Raw genomic sequence first — 13,325 nt, 5'->3', positions numbered from 1 at the left:
CTCTCCCTAAAATTACTACCACCCCAATACTCCTATCCTCTCCTGTTTTTTTTTCTTCCTGTACTTATTACATCCAACCAATATTTTACTTACTGCATCACACACACCAGCCCTACTAAAGCACCACAAGGGCCAGAATTTCTGTCTGCTACTGTATCCCTCACCCTGTAGTATTTGGCATATAATAGGTGCTCAATAAAAATGTATTAAATGAAAAGGGAAGCCAGGGTCCAGCATTTAAAAAAAAAAATAACCCCCCACAAACATGGAGCCTCTTGGGGTGCTGATGGGGTGCTTGCTGGCATCCTTTCTCTCAATTTTATCCACCCTGGAACTTGGGCCATAATGACCAAAGTCACCCTGGCTGTACAGGGCCTGTGTTCACCCCAGAGTGAGGGCAGCAGCTGAGTATCAAGGCCTATTTATGATGTGAGAGGCTAATGGGGCCTCATTAAAAGCTTCTCATTACCCAGCTAACTGCAGGGCTGTGTGGGCCAGGACCAAGGGCTACAAATATTTGGTGGGATGAGAATAGAAGTGGGAGGCTGTTTACATGTAAATGGCATGACATGTTCGGTCCTTAGAGTGGCCCAGGTGCTGTTTCTAGCCCTAGCTGTCTCCCTCCTCCTCCTCTCCTGCCCACACCAATCTGGAGACAGAAGACCAAGCTGGGCAGGCTAAGGAAGTTGCACAAGAGGAGGTATGAGGCCAAAAGCTGAGGACTGGGGCTGGAGAGATGGCCCAGCAGTTAAGAGCACTAGCTGTTCTTCCAGAGGACTCAGGTTCGATTCCCAGCACCCAAATGGTGGCTAGCAACCATCCATAACTCCAGTTCTAGGGGATCTAACACCCTCTTCTGGCCTCTGTAGGGCATTGCACACATAGCACTTACATGCAGGCAAAACACTCATACACATAAAAAAATATTTTTTAAAAAAGCTAAGGACCAAAAGCCTCAGAGGCACCTATCTCTGTCAGCCCCTCCCCCACTCACCCAGCTATCCCCACCCCCAAGCACTGACACCAGGGCTTCAGCAAAGGTCTGCCATGAATAATGTTCTTTGATGATGTTGCATCTCACCAAGGATGGCAGGTGTCAAGGCTGGGGGAAGCTAGGGGCTGGCAGGGAGAGCTGATCACCCTTTGATCTCTGGGATTAGCAAAGACTTGAAAGAGCTGATAAACCGACCTAAGTTAGAGAGGTGATGGAGAGACTCATTGGAGAGCTGCTGTAAGCAGCTTCTTTTGCCCACAAATCATATGTAAATGACATGTAAAGTGTCTGTTGCAGCTAAAAAGCACCTAGGTTTTTTTTCTTTGAACGTTTATTTAAGCCACATCTCAGACGCTGTCACCGTAGAGGAAAAGGTACTTGGCATTGTGAGTCTACAGCAAATCCCCTGAAGCTCCCCCTCTTTGTTGGGGGTAAGACTGTGGAAAAGTATGTATAGAGGTGGTCCAGGCTAGACAGTCATTCTCCAGGGGCATGTGCTTGTGCTAAGATGACTAGCACAGACTCACCGTGTGTTCAGCCTGAGGACTCCCTCCAAGTCTTAGGGAGATGCTGGGCTGAGAGTGGGGTCGGGCCATGTGTGACACTGGGCCTGGAGAGAGATATTAGTAAAGAATGCAGTGTGGCAGTTCTATGATCTGCCATTTCCCTCAGCAAAAATGGGGAGAATCCCTCAGAGCATGGGAAAGAAGTGGACTGAACCGGAACAGTACCAGAGCTGGATTAAGCTGTGAGGTGCCTGAGTGGCTCTTCCTGGGAGTTAGGGTAGGTCAGGATGGCTTGTGACCCCTAGAGGTTGAAGCAACCTCCACTTTGGGAATACTGGGTGGGTCAAGGCAGGAGAAAGCTGGGAGAGGAGGACTGGTGGTAGAACCCCCTCACTCCCACAGTGAGAGATCAATCCCAGCCCTTTACCACAGGTGGGAAAGTGGAGTCCTACTGGCTTCAGTCTCCTGGGCTCCAGAAGAAAGGAAAGGCAAAGACTGGAGAGAGGAGAAGGGGGAGGTAGTGGGGAGCCCCTTCCATCCTTGAACTAGCATCCATCCACTTAGCCAAGAAGGGAGGCCAGAGACTGAGCTAGCCCTCCCCACCCCCATCCAGGGAGCTGGCACTGCCCTCAGCCCTGGGGAAAAAGGCAGGATAGAGAGCGGCAGCTGCATTTTATCCTGAAATTGCTTCTGAAAATGACCAGACACTTCACTGGGAAAGTGACGACAATTTGGGCCCTGGAAGCAGGAGATGAGGCAGAGCGCGGGGGCGACCAGGCTCAGGTCACTACCTCCTCCCAGCCAGACTGAATCTCGGCCTGATTCTGAGAAGTCAAGGTTGGGGGAGCTGTCATCCGGGCAGTGGATGGCTGGCCAAAGCCTGATCTATGCCTCTTCTCTGGACACAGCCTCTCTCAGCCTAGGGCCTATCGTAGCCCAGAGCAGGGTATGCCGAAGCTCAGAGCTTGGGCTCAGAGAGCAAGATTAATCTGCAGGCAGGAAGAGAAGTTAATCAGGTCTCCCCGCCAGCATGATTACCTGGGCCGTGAGCTGCCTACCGATGGAGGCTGTGAGGGACCCCAGCCTCAAGGCTTAGAGAGCTCGGAGCTCAGTGGAGGAGACAGGGAGGGTGGAGAGAGGAGAAAGAGCCTGCCAGAGACAAACAATGGCAGCCCTTCATAAGCGCTTAGAGCGGTAGATCTAAATTTCACTGCTGTGAGCACGGTGTTCCCCAAAGATAGCCGAGGATGATGAGGCAAGTCTGAGTCTATGGGGAATAGATATGAAAAGCAGAAGGAAGAGATAGAAAGCAAAAGCATACAAAATATTACATATTAATATTAAAGCCCACACAGATGGGGACAGTGGGATGGCATGAGACTGTTATGAGACAGAAACAATAGTGACAATGATACAGATAATAAAGGAAGTGGAAAGGGATCAGTCTGAGGAATGAGAATGTCTGAGTGGGGGAGTCGGCCCCTGTCAAGTGCCACCAGCTCTGGGCCCCAGCTGTGGGACAGTGATTGGCAGTAGTTTGGCATCTTGGGAACATGGAGAAGGAGGGGGTGCCCGGGAGGCCGGTGTGATGTAGCCCATGTCTGGAGTGGAGAGTGATGGAGATCCTGGGAGCAGAAGACCTTGCATACCCCGGTGGGCCTCAGCTTGCTTGAGCTGTCCAGCCTGAGGACTCTTTTCAGGCCATAGCTCCAAAGGATCCCAGCCTCCAAGACGGGGATCTTCACTTCTTCCCTCCAGGGACACACTTAATGAATCAGCTCACCGGCCACCTGCGACCTGAGCCCTATCCCCGACTCCTGCTCCCCCACCCCAGTCTCTCTAAACCCTGCCAGAGCTCAGCCGGTCAAGGAGCCCAGATAAAATTTCCCTTCTCTTTCCTTATTATCAGTACTAGCTGGCTCCCAGGAGTCCAAGGAACAGGAAAGGGCATGGGGGAGGAAGGTCAAAATGCAACTGGGTAAAAATCTAAAGGAGCCAAATAAATGAACAAGTAACTACAACTGAGGAAATAGGGGCCACCAACACCACCCAGAACTTTCTGAACCATATGATTTATTTGTGGACAAAGAGGCTAAAGCTTGGAGGATGCTCCATTTGGAGGAGAGTTCTGGAAAGGATGGGGGAACAGAAAGCTGTCTTCAAGCGTTCTTCATTTCAAGGGTTCTTCATCTCTAAGCCCCACCTCATGACCAGAGGGACTAAACACAAAGGCCCCCCAACCAACTTCTGGTCCAAGAAGAAGATGCATCTCTAGGAGGCCCCAACTTCTTCACCGCACAGTCACCTCCATGGAATGACTCCCCTTCTTCTTGCAAATCAGCTTATGGTTCCCCTTACCCTCAGGGCCCTGGATGACCTTGACAGCCATGCTGCCATCCTTGAACCTTACTGAGAACCTGGAGGAAGAACAGAAAGAGAAACCATAGTCAACATCCCCTCAGTCAGACTCCTGCATTTCTACACTGCTTCTACTCCCTGAAGCAGACACACTGCACTCCCACCGATCTGATGACTCGAGGTCCCAGAGAACTTGATGAGGGGAGAAGAGAGGATGGGGGTGATGGGGGTTACTGAGAAACACCTACAAGCCCTGCCCTGACACAGTATGTTTCACTTTGTGATTGCACAAATTTTCCGGTCACAATGACCAGCAATCTGGTCATCTGTCCCAAGATGTCCATTCTCACCAGCTCATGTCCTTACTTCTCAGTCACCGTGACAGAAAGCTGCCTCTGTGTGGCATCCAGCACAGCCTGGTACATTTTTGTCAACAGTTCAACTACATGGTCACTGACCATCAAGATGTCCCCCTTGGAGTCTACAGATGACATCTTAGAAAGAGGGAAGAGAAGTAGGGATTAATTTTTCTCCTCAGAAGCCTGAGGGACGCTGAAGACCCAGAGTAGATGCTTGGTTCTAGCATTTCCAACCCACCTCAGTCTCAGGATGCCCTCCCCAGAGACCCTGCCCCATGTAGCTCTGATACCTCACTCAGATGCAAGGTAAAGAGCCCATCCTGGAGGCTAGTAACTGATACCCCAGCTATATTCTCCAGCCCAATGACAGTTTGGGCCTGGGATTTCTTGGCATCTGTGAGAATCACATGCCCCTTGGTCAGAAGGAAAATCCGTGACGACATCTAGAGAGGGGACAGGAAATAATGAGGACAAGCAAAGTCCTCCCATCCCATCCATTGGGCAAACACACATAGCTGGCCCAGGGCCAGTTCCCACTGTGAGGAGGACCAGCCCTTTACCTTGCCGTTGCCACGGTTGACCTTCTTCACAGTCTCTGCCACCAGGACAGGCCCTTCCTCCCTGCCCTTCAATTTCTGCAGCTTGGAGTTCCCCTGAAGTCCAATGTAATCACCATGGAATGGAACAGGGACGCTGAGAACAGGCGGGAGGTGCAATGAGAACAAGGCCCTACTTGTCGCCCTGCTCCCTAGCACCCTGCCACCTCCTTCTACCATTGGTTTCAGTGATTCACAGATATGGTCCAGAACCAACACTATCAGCACCACCAGGAGCGTCCTCCCACACCTCCTGGGTCAGAGACCCTAAGGAGGGCTCAGCAGCTGGGTGTCCCCAGTCCTGTGAGGCAATTCTGATGCAGGCTCAAGCTTGAGAACCACAATGTAATGGATATGGCTGTTCAGTGTTTGGGGGACCTCACCTCTGGGGGTACGAAGCCTTCTTGCCCTTGAACAGTTCACTGGCACAGAGCTTGTCTCTCAGCATCTGCACCTGCCTTGGGGATAGCTGATCTCGGAACTTCTTGCACTGTGTGGAGGAGAAAGCTAAGATGGCAGAGGTAGAAGGTAGAGCTGGGCAGGAAAGTGAGAGAAGGGGAGGACTGGAGGACTAGTGAGTGGGGGCAGGGATAACTGAGGGGTCCTGGAGAAAGAGTGGACACTAGCAAATGTAGGCTTTATGAAAACATGTGCCCAGCACACATGACCAGGCTAAGTCTAACCAGGAATTCCATTATATTTCCTGAATGAAAGAACAGCTGACAGCCAGGCATGGTGGCACATGCCTTTAATCCCAGCACTTGGGAGGCACAGGCAGGTGGATCTCTGTGAGCTCGAGGCCAGCCTGGTCTACACAGCAAGTTCCAGGCCAGCTGGGGCTACAGGGAGACCCTGTGTCAAAAAGACCAAAAACAAAACAAAACAAAAAACAAAGAAAAGATTATGTAAAGTGAAGTAAGTCAGACACAAATGGGCAAACATTGTGTGGTTCCCACTTACAGGAGCCACTTACAATAAAAGTCATTGAAACAAAAAGTAGACTATAGATTGGGGGAGGGGTCAGGTAATGAAAAAAAATGTGGAAGTATGGTGATGGACTGTGCCAATGATTGTGCAACAACCTGATATACTTACTACCAGAGTCCTACTCTCTAAAATGACTGACATAATAAATGTTAGTTTGTGTATATTTTTGCCATAATAAATTAAAAAAGAGGGAAGAAAATAAGAGGGAGGAAAAAGAAGCACAAGGGGGAAGAAAGATGCTTGGCCTCACCTTCCACTGGTGGAAGAGCTCCTTCAGCTCCTGATTAGCAGTGTTGAAGTAGCGGTAAGGAGAAGCCGGCCAGGCGTTGTCCAAGACTTTGGAGGAAGGCAAATTGTTCTTCAGGTTCAGTAGAAATTTCTGTACCTGGGTTGAAAGCAGGATATTAGGAATGGAATGACGAGAGGAGCCAGTTCTTGACAGGCAGACTCACACCCAGATCCTGCCACTCAACAGGAGGGTCACCTCTAGTGAGAAACGAGAAAAGCGCAAAGTTGAAGAGATGGAAGGGAATTACCTGATAGGTCTCCGTCACTGTAACTGTGGTTTGGGATTGGGAGGTCAGAGCAGGAATGGAGAATGAAGGGACAGTCCAACTAGGGACCTGCCATCTAGACAGTGAGGTGGGGTGAGCCAGCACCAAAGCTGGTCTCTATACATCATTCCCCTGGTTCCTCTTCTCTTGGCTCAGTGGCCTACAGCCAACAGCCACTGTCTGTATTGGTTATTGGACAGACATCCGCCCTCCACTCTGACCAGTGGTGTCCAACACCTCAGCCTACCACTCATAGTCCTCCACTTGGAGCCCAAGGTCATGTCCCAGAATCCCTTGCACTCCTAACACTCCAGCCAGTTTCCTTGCCACAGCCGCTTCCCTCTTTCGATCTCTTAAGGATAATGGAACTGTGCCTAGCTCTTTGTACTCTGACAGCTCAACTCTGCCTATGGAAATCTGTCCATTCTGTGACTGAGGTGCAGCCTGCAGCCCTCCCTGGCACTCCAGCACCCCCATAATATCCTTTCTTCTAGCTAGTATGGTGTCTCTGAGGGTTTTCTCCTTGTACCCTTTTTCTGGATCTACAGAATCTAAAGGCTAGAGCCATGGATTGCCTAAACTTCTTTTAGAAGACGGACAATCTTGGGCAGTAGCTAAAAGCTCAGAAATCAAATAGTTTATATCCCAGCTCTACCATTTACCAACTAGTGGCCAGAGTCGAGTTCCTTAGTCTCTCTGAGTCTCTGCAGTTTTTCCGGTAGTGGTGGTGGGTTTTTGTGGATTTGTTTTTCTGTTTGTGGGCTTTGTTTGTTTGTTTGTTTTTAGGTTCTTTTGGGGGGATTCTTTTGTTGGGTTTTGTGGTTGTTTTTTAATTTGAGACAGGGTCCACTATGTGGCTCTGGCTGCCCTGGAACTCCCTATGCAGACCATACTGGCCTCAAACTCACAGAGATCTGTCCGCCTCTGCCTCTCAAGTGCTGGAATTAAAGGCATGCACACTACACCTGGCCCAATTCTTGGGGTTTTTTTTGTTTTGTTTTTGTTTTGTTTCTTCAGCTTGTCAAATGGGAAAAGCAGAGGGCCTACATCACAGAGTTGTTGGAAGCCTTAGAATTAATCACATAAAGGGCTTAACACATAGTAAGTGTTCAAAGATAACGGCACTAGGCTCAGAGTCAAGGCCATAGCAGCGTGCCAGAATCACTGGGGAAATCAATGCCCAGAGTTCTGTATGCTTCTTGGAGTGTGATTTGTTGAACTACGCAGTTCCTGGGTTGATGTCCAGCAGCTGCCTGACAAAGTACAGATGAAAGAAAAAGTAGAAGGGCCTGTCAGGAGATAAATGCAAAATCAGATTGTAGGTTTGAGGTACGTGGCAAGACAGCACGTACTACAGGAGCCAGACAAGACACAGTGGAGCCAGCTGGACAGGCCAGGCTAGCAGGAGGCCTGGGAGAAGGAGGAAGGGAAAGCAAAGTCTGGGGAGACCATGAGGCCCCAGCTTCAGAACTCCCAACCCTCGCCAGCCAAGTAGTCCAGCCTCTTTGATGACAAAGAGGGGCTCCAATTCAAGGCATATCATGCCCAATTGAACATACTTGGTAAGGTTCCTAACAGTTGTCTAAATCTGGTCAGTCATGCCTTAGTTCATGCCTTTGGCCAAGGCCTCTACTTCTCCCATCTTGTTTGGCCTTTCCCAAGGCTTCACTTGGGTGCTATTCTGTCTGTGGCTTCCCCTAACACCTCTCAGAAGTGCCTGATATCTGGCAGGTGTCTCCAGAAATCACTCTTCTCTGACCTGATTTTTCTCTTTTCTCTGGAAGCTATTCAGTTTGAATATGGGGGCGGGGGCAGCCTGGTTTCCTCCTGGCCCTCCTGCCCTAAGTCCTCTAACACTAAGAGATCCTTTCAGAGACATCCTTCCTCACTTGCCCACAGGTTCAGAAGAAAGGGTGATCAGGAGAAAGTGATCAGGAGATGTGATTTTCTCACCTGCACCTCAAAATGGATCTTAGAAGGTTGAACTAATTAATCCTGTGTGTCATTGTGTGCTTCCATAATGTGGGGACCCCCCCCAGTCAGTCTGTCCTCCAGTCTATTTGCCCATGACTAAGATAAGTGTTCTAGAACTAACTCCATGCCACAGGACACAGGCTACATCCACCTGAGCCAAAGTGCTGTCTTTTTTTTTTTTACAATATACATTTTTATTGAATTTCTATGCATTTCATACAAATACGGCTTAATCATATTTAGACACCCTCACCTACCTGTACTCCCCATAGTCCCCCCACCAGATTTCATGCATTCTGTCATATACATTAAGGTTTATCAAGTCAAGTTTGTGTCCACACTGACCAGACTCTAGTGGATGAACTTATACCAAAGTGCTGTCTTATTGCACCTCTCTGGCTAGGGACATTGGGGCCTGCTCCCAGTGGGTAGCTGCTCCATCCCACAGAGTGAGGTAGCTCTGAGGGAAATCTTAGAATCCCCTCTTCCTCTCCCAAGCCTGTCTCGACCTCCTCCTCCACACTTCCACCCTAGCCCCAGCACTTACCATGCTCTTGTAGATGAAATTTGTCATGGTAAGGGCAGCTCCTGACCGGAAGTATTTTCGATAATTCTTGCGGGCCTGGCAAGGGCATACAAGAAAGGAGGAAAAAAAGAAGACAAATTATAAAAGAGGTTCTGTTATTTTTCCAACCAACCGAAGAGCTGAGACTGCCAGGTGTGGTGGCACATGCCTGTAACTCAGCACTGGGGAGGTAGAAGCAGAAGGATCAGGAGTTCAAGGTCATCCTCAGCTACCTAGAGAGTTTGAGACTAGCATAGGCTACATGAGACCCTGTCTCAAAAAATAAAGAGCTGAGACTGTAAAGATAGAGATGAGGTGAAGCCACCTATAGCTGAAGGTAGAGAGATACCCAGACCCACATACAGGTTTCCTAGACACACTTCCAAGCCAGACCAGCCATAGCAGAGGAAGGCCTGAGTAGCACAGAACTCACTCTAGGAGCTCTTTCTCCTAAGCAGGAGACAAATCCAATATAAGCCATGTGGGACAGACCCTCTGCCCTTCCTGTTACCTTCCACCCTCTCACGAAAGCCTGGATTATCAGCGTCGATGACTTTATCTTCCTGTAGTGCTTCAATTGCTGTAGAAAACACAGGCAATGTTAGAAAATCCCACATCCTAAACTATGTATCCCTGTAAGAAGTGTGACAAGGATGATACTTAGGGAGTGATGGCACCTTGTTGCCCCGAAACCAAGCAGAGATGAGGATCTGACTCTTCCGCATCTGCTGGTAGTAGGTGCAGCAGCGCCAGCCTCGGTAAATCTTCTGTATGAGGGTGGCCAGCTGGTGAAGCCTCAGGCGCCTCTGTTCTTCCAGGTGGAAAAGCTGGGGGTTGGGAACAAAGAAGGGGTGGCTCTCTCTTCCCACAACCCATGGGATAGAGGCTCCCCGAGTGGAGCAAGCACTCAGTTCCTAGGGTAGAGCCTTCCTCAGGCATCATCCAACCCAGCAATAGATGCTACCTTCCCCTCCAGCCTCTCTCTCAGGTGAGCCCTTGCCAACTCCACATTCCACATCTACCAGAGTCAGTGCACTTCCTGACTCACAGTCTTGGGGCTTTTGATGAAGATCTTTGTCTTCCCATAGGCCAGCTCCTCTGAGGACACATTCAGTGACTCCAGGACCTTCTCAACACCCTCCCTACAGAGGCAGATAGGGGAGAGCTGCAGAGCAGTGTCTCAGGAAAAAGTCCTCCTCCACCTTTCTCCTATTCTCTTGCAGCCCTACTGAAGTGATCCTTCATTTCCCCAAGTATCCATTCACCAGCTTCAGCAGACCAGCCCTTCCAGCTCCCCTCCCTGGAGGAGTTCCCTGCACGGCCCTGCACAGCTCCCCAGTCTCTCCAATGGGACTTACCTGTCTCCCCCATTCCAGTGAGGCCAAGTGTTCCGGCTCAGCAATCGGTACCTTTCCAGAAAGGGCTTATAGACCTGGCGGAAGGCATAGCCAGCCCGGCGTACCCGAACGTTCTCCAGCAGTCCCAGGTACCTCACCTGGATTGCAACCAGCTCTGAGGAGAACTGGCCTCGCTGCTTATTATCATTGGGCTTTATACACCTGGGCAGGAAGTGGGGCACGCACAGCTTCAGAAGCAGATACCATGTCAGTGGAACCTGTCCTGGTCCTCACATCCCTATCCTTTAGATGAAAATTTCAGAAGTGAGAGAAGACCCACTTGGCCTTCCCAGTTTCCCTCCTCTGGCGCCCCTCCCCCAGCCACAGGATGCTCAGTTTTTCATCTGGCTGTTTTCCATGAGGAAAGGGCCTCTGGAACTGTATTCCAGAGCCTCCGCCCACAGACACATTCTAACAGTGCATGGACACCATCACAGGTAAAGGTTGTTTCCCTGTGTGCCCAGCTATTCACCTGATATAGTTGGGGTTCTTAGAATACAGGTTCTTCATGAGTACAGACACAGAATTCTTAAACTGGGTCCCAGCAGTTGGGGGACGTTTGAGAGATGCTTCTTTGGGATTGCCCTCAGGAAATAAGGACCGGAGGAGGGGGTGCCGGGCTTTCCACATTGTCTGGGACAGGTCTCGGAACAGTAGGTCATTATTCTTGTCAATGAAGCTGGCCACATTGTATGTCACCTGTAGAGGAGCAGCTATGGGTTCAGAGACCCCACGGCCTTCTTCCAGCACTTTGGTGCCCCAGGTCCTTCAAAAGTATTCTCAGTTCCCCCCGGTCCTCCCCAGCTGCCTTCAGCTTGTGCACAGCTCTAGTCTTTACTCTGCAGCCCTACTACATCACCTTGCCTGCGTAGTGGCTGATACGGAAGCAGCTGAGGCCCATGGTGTGGTCATACTGGTGCTTGGCATTCTGGGTGACTTTGCTCTCATAGTGACTGTGCTTAGAGAAGAGATTGTTCAGCTTTGCTAGGAAAGTGGAGTCACTGACCACCCCAGGCCGCAGGCACTCTTCATCCAGCATGGCCAGGATGCCTCGCTGATTCTGGGCCAAGAGAACATGATCAGTGTAACCAGACCTGGTCCCTCAAGACATCCACATTATCACTGCTGCTCCCTCAACCTTCTCTCACCCTTTGCCTTCTTTTATTATCCTCATCAAGAAGGGTAAAGGGGAGCAAGAGAGATGAGGGAGGATGTTCAGGCACTCTAGAAAGGGAGGTCCCAGAGGTAAGAGAAAGGCAGCTCACGTGCTCAATGAGGTTACAGATGATGCCATTGTCAAAGTAGTCCACCTTTGTCCATGGTATGCCCTGGCAAAGGGAGACCACAATTACACAGCAAGTCCCAGACAAATCTCCACAGATCTCACCAGACCCAACCTTCCTTTAATTCACCCTACAAAGGAGCTTTAGAAAGGCCGATAGTCCTTGGTTTGGTTTGATTTGCACTTCACCCTTCAGGGTCAGTGAAGAATTTGTAGGTTGGGTAGACAGACACATGGAGGAACCAGAGCACCTGCGAGAGAATATGAGACAATGCAGAAAGCCCTGTAGATGATGCAGATGGGAGGGAATTATGATGTGTCAGGTGGAAGAGGTAGGAAGGAAAGAAGGATCCACATGCATGTGGAAGAGAAAGTGGCCACAGTACTCTGGCAACAAACTATATAGCTAGAGAGCATGAACCAAGTCTATCACCAAACAACAAAGCCAATCAAACGTATCTTCAAAGATCTACATCTATGTTTTGAGTTTGACAGTTAATCACCATGCACTTGGTAAAACACAGATTGTTGGGTCCCCTAAACCACTGTTTCCAATACAGTGGTCTGGGATGTACCCAGGTATTTACATTTCCAACATGTTCCAACATGTGCTGCTGATGCTCCTGGTCCAAGACCACACTTTAAGAACTACTGATCTATGACTGAGATATGACTCAGCAGCTAAATGTGCTCACTGCCAAACCTGACAACCTGAATTCAATTCCCAGGTCCCACACAGTGGAAAGAGAGAACACAAATTGTCCTCTGACCTTCACAGGCTTGCCCTGATGTTCATGAATAAATGGAAGAACTATTTTTGAAGAACTAGTGATCTATACCATACTTTGAGATTTTTTTTTCCTTTTAAATAAGAATTGTTCTGGGGCTAGAGATGGCTCAGCAGCTAAGAGCACTCACTGCTCTTGCAGAGGATCTGGGTTCAGTTCCTAGCACCTACATGGCAGCTAAAAACTGTTTGTAACTCCAGTTCCAGGGGGGCCGATGCCCTCTTCTGACATCCTCGAGCACTGGTCGACATGGGTACACTTACATACATGCAGGCAATATGCTCATACACATAAAATAAAAATAAATAATTTTTTTAAGCCAGGCATGGTTGTGCATGCCTTTAATCCCAGCACTCAGAAGGCAGAGGGAGGTGGATCTCTGTGATTTTGAGGCCAGCTAGGTCTCCATAGCTAATCCAGGCCAGCTGGGGCTACAGGGAGATCTTGTCTCAAAAAGACCAAAAAGAAAATAATTAATTAATTAATTAATTAATTAAAAAATTGTTCACTGCTTTGAGTACTTGCTGAACATTGGGCCTACAGGCAGGATATACCCTAATCCCTCCCAAGGGCCGAACCTCTCAGCCCTAATCACCACATGAACACATGGAGATTAAACAACACAATCCTGAATGATGAATGGGTCAAAAGAGAAATTAAGAAAGAAATGAAAGTGTTCCTGGAATTAAATGAAAAGGACAATGCAACACAAAAAAACCTCTGGGACACTCTAAAAGCAGTCCTAAGAGGCAAGTTTATAGCTCTTAGTGCCAACAGCAAACAAAACCCAAACCCTGCAGACAAGAAGAAATAACAAAAATCAGGGCAGAAATCAATGAAATTGAATAAAAGAAAACAATACAAAGAATCAACAATTCCAAGAGCTGGTTCTTTGAAAAGATAAATAAGATTGACAGACCGCTAGCGCAGCTAACCAAAAGAAAGAAAGAGCACCTCAAATCAAG

General features: G+C 49.0%; 1 protein-coding gene across 1 annotated transcript in view; it reads right to left on the bottom strand.

Moving 5' to 3' along the window:
• Positions 1–3,598: 3,598 nt before the first annotated feature.
• Positions 3,599–13,325, bottom strand: part of Myo1a (myosin IA) — a 24,137-nt gene continuing 14,410 nt past the window's right edge. Inside the window, exons 14-27 of the mRNA XM_008844097.1 lie at positions 11,556–11,618; positions 11,150–11,350; positions 10,763–10,989; positions 10,252–10,452; positions 9,942–10,035; positions 9,571–9,720; positions 9,405–9,473; positions 8,876–8,950; positions 6,051–6,185; positions 5,197–5,303; positions 4,778–4,910; positions 4,508–4,660; positions 4,225–4,352; positions 3,599–3,917 (exon numbers count right to left, since the gene is read on the bottom strand). Of these exons, the coding sequence (XP_008842319.1) occupies positions 3,791–3,917; positions 4,225–4,352; positions 4,508–4,660; positions 4,778–4,910; positions 5,197–5,303; positions 6,051–6,185; positions 8,876–8,950; positions 9,405–9,473; positions 9,571–9,720; positions 9,942–10,035; positions 10,252–10,452; positions 10,763–10,989; positions 11,150–11,350; positions 11,556–11,618 (1,863 nt within the window). The 3' untranslated portion in view covers positions 3,599–3,790. The remainder of the gene's footprint in view (positions 3,918–4,224; positions 4,353–4,507; positions 4,661–4,777; positions 4,911–5,196; positions 5,304–6,050; positions 6,186–8,875; positions 8,951–9,404; positions 9,474–9,570; positions 9,721–9,941; positions 10,036–10,251; positions 10,453–10,762; positions 10,990–11,149; positions 11,351–11,555; positions 11,619–13,325) is intronic.

Source organism: Nannospalax galili, unplaced genomic scaffold, assembly GCF_000622305.1.
Source record: "Nannospalax galili isolate Female #2095 unplaced genomic scaffold, S.galili_v1.0 scaffold340, whole genome shotgun sequence".
NCBI lineage: Eukaryota > Metazoa > Chordata > Mammalia > Rodentia > Spalacidae > Nannospalax > Nannospalax galili.
The sequence above is the reverse complement of the archived record's forward strand: the minus strand, read 5'-3'. Positions and strand labels throughout refer to the sequence as shown.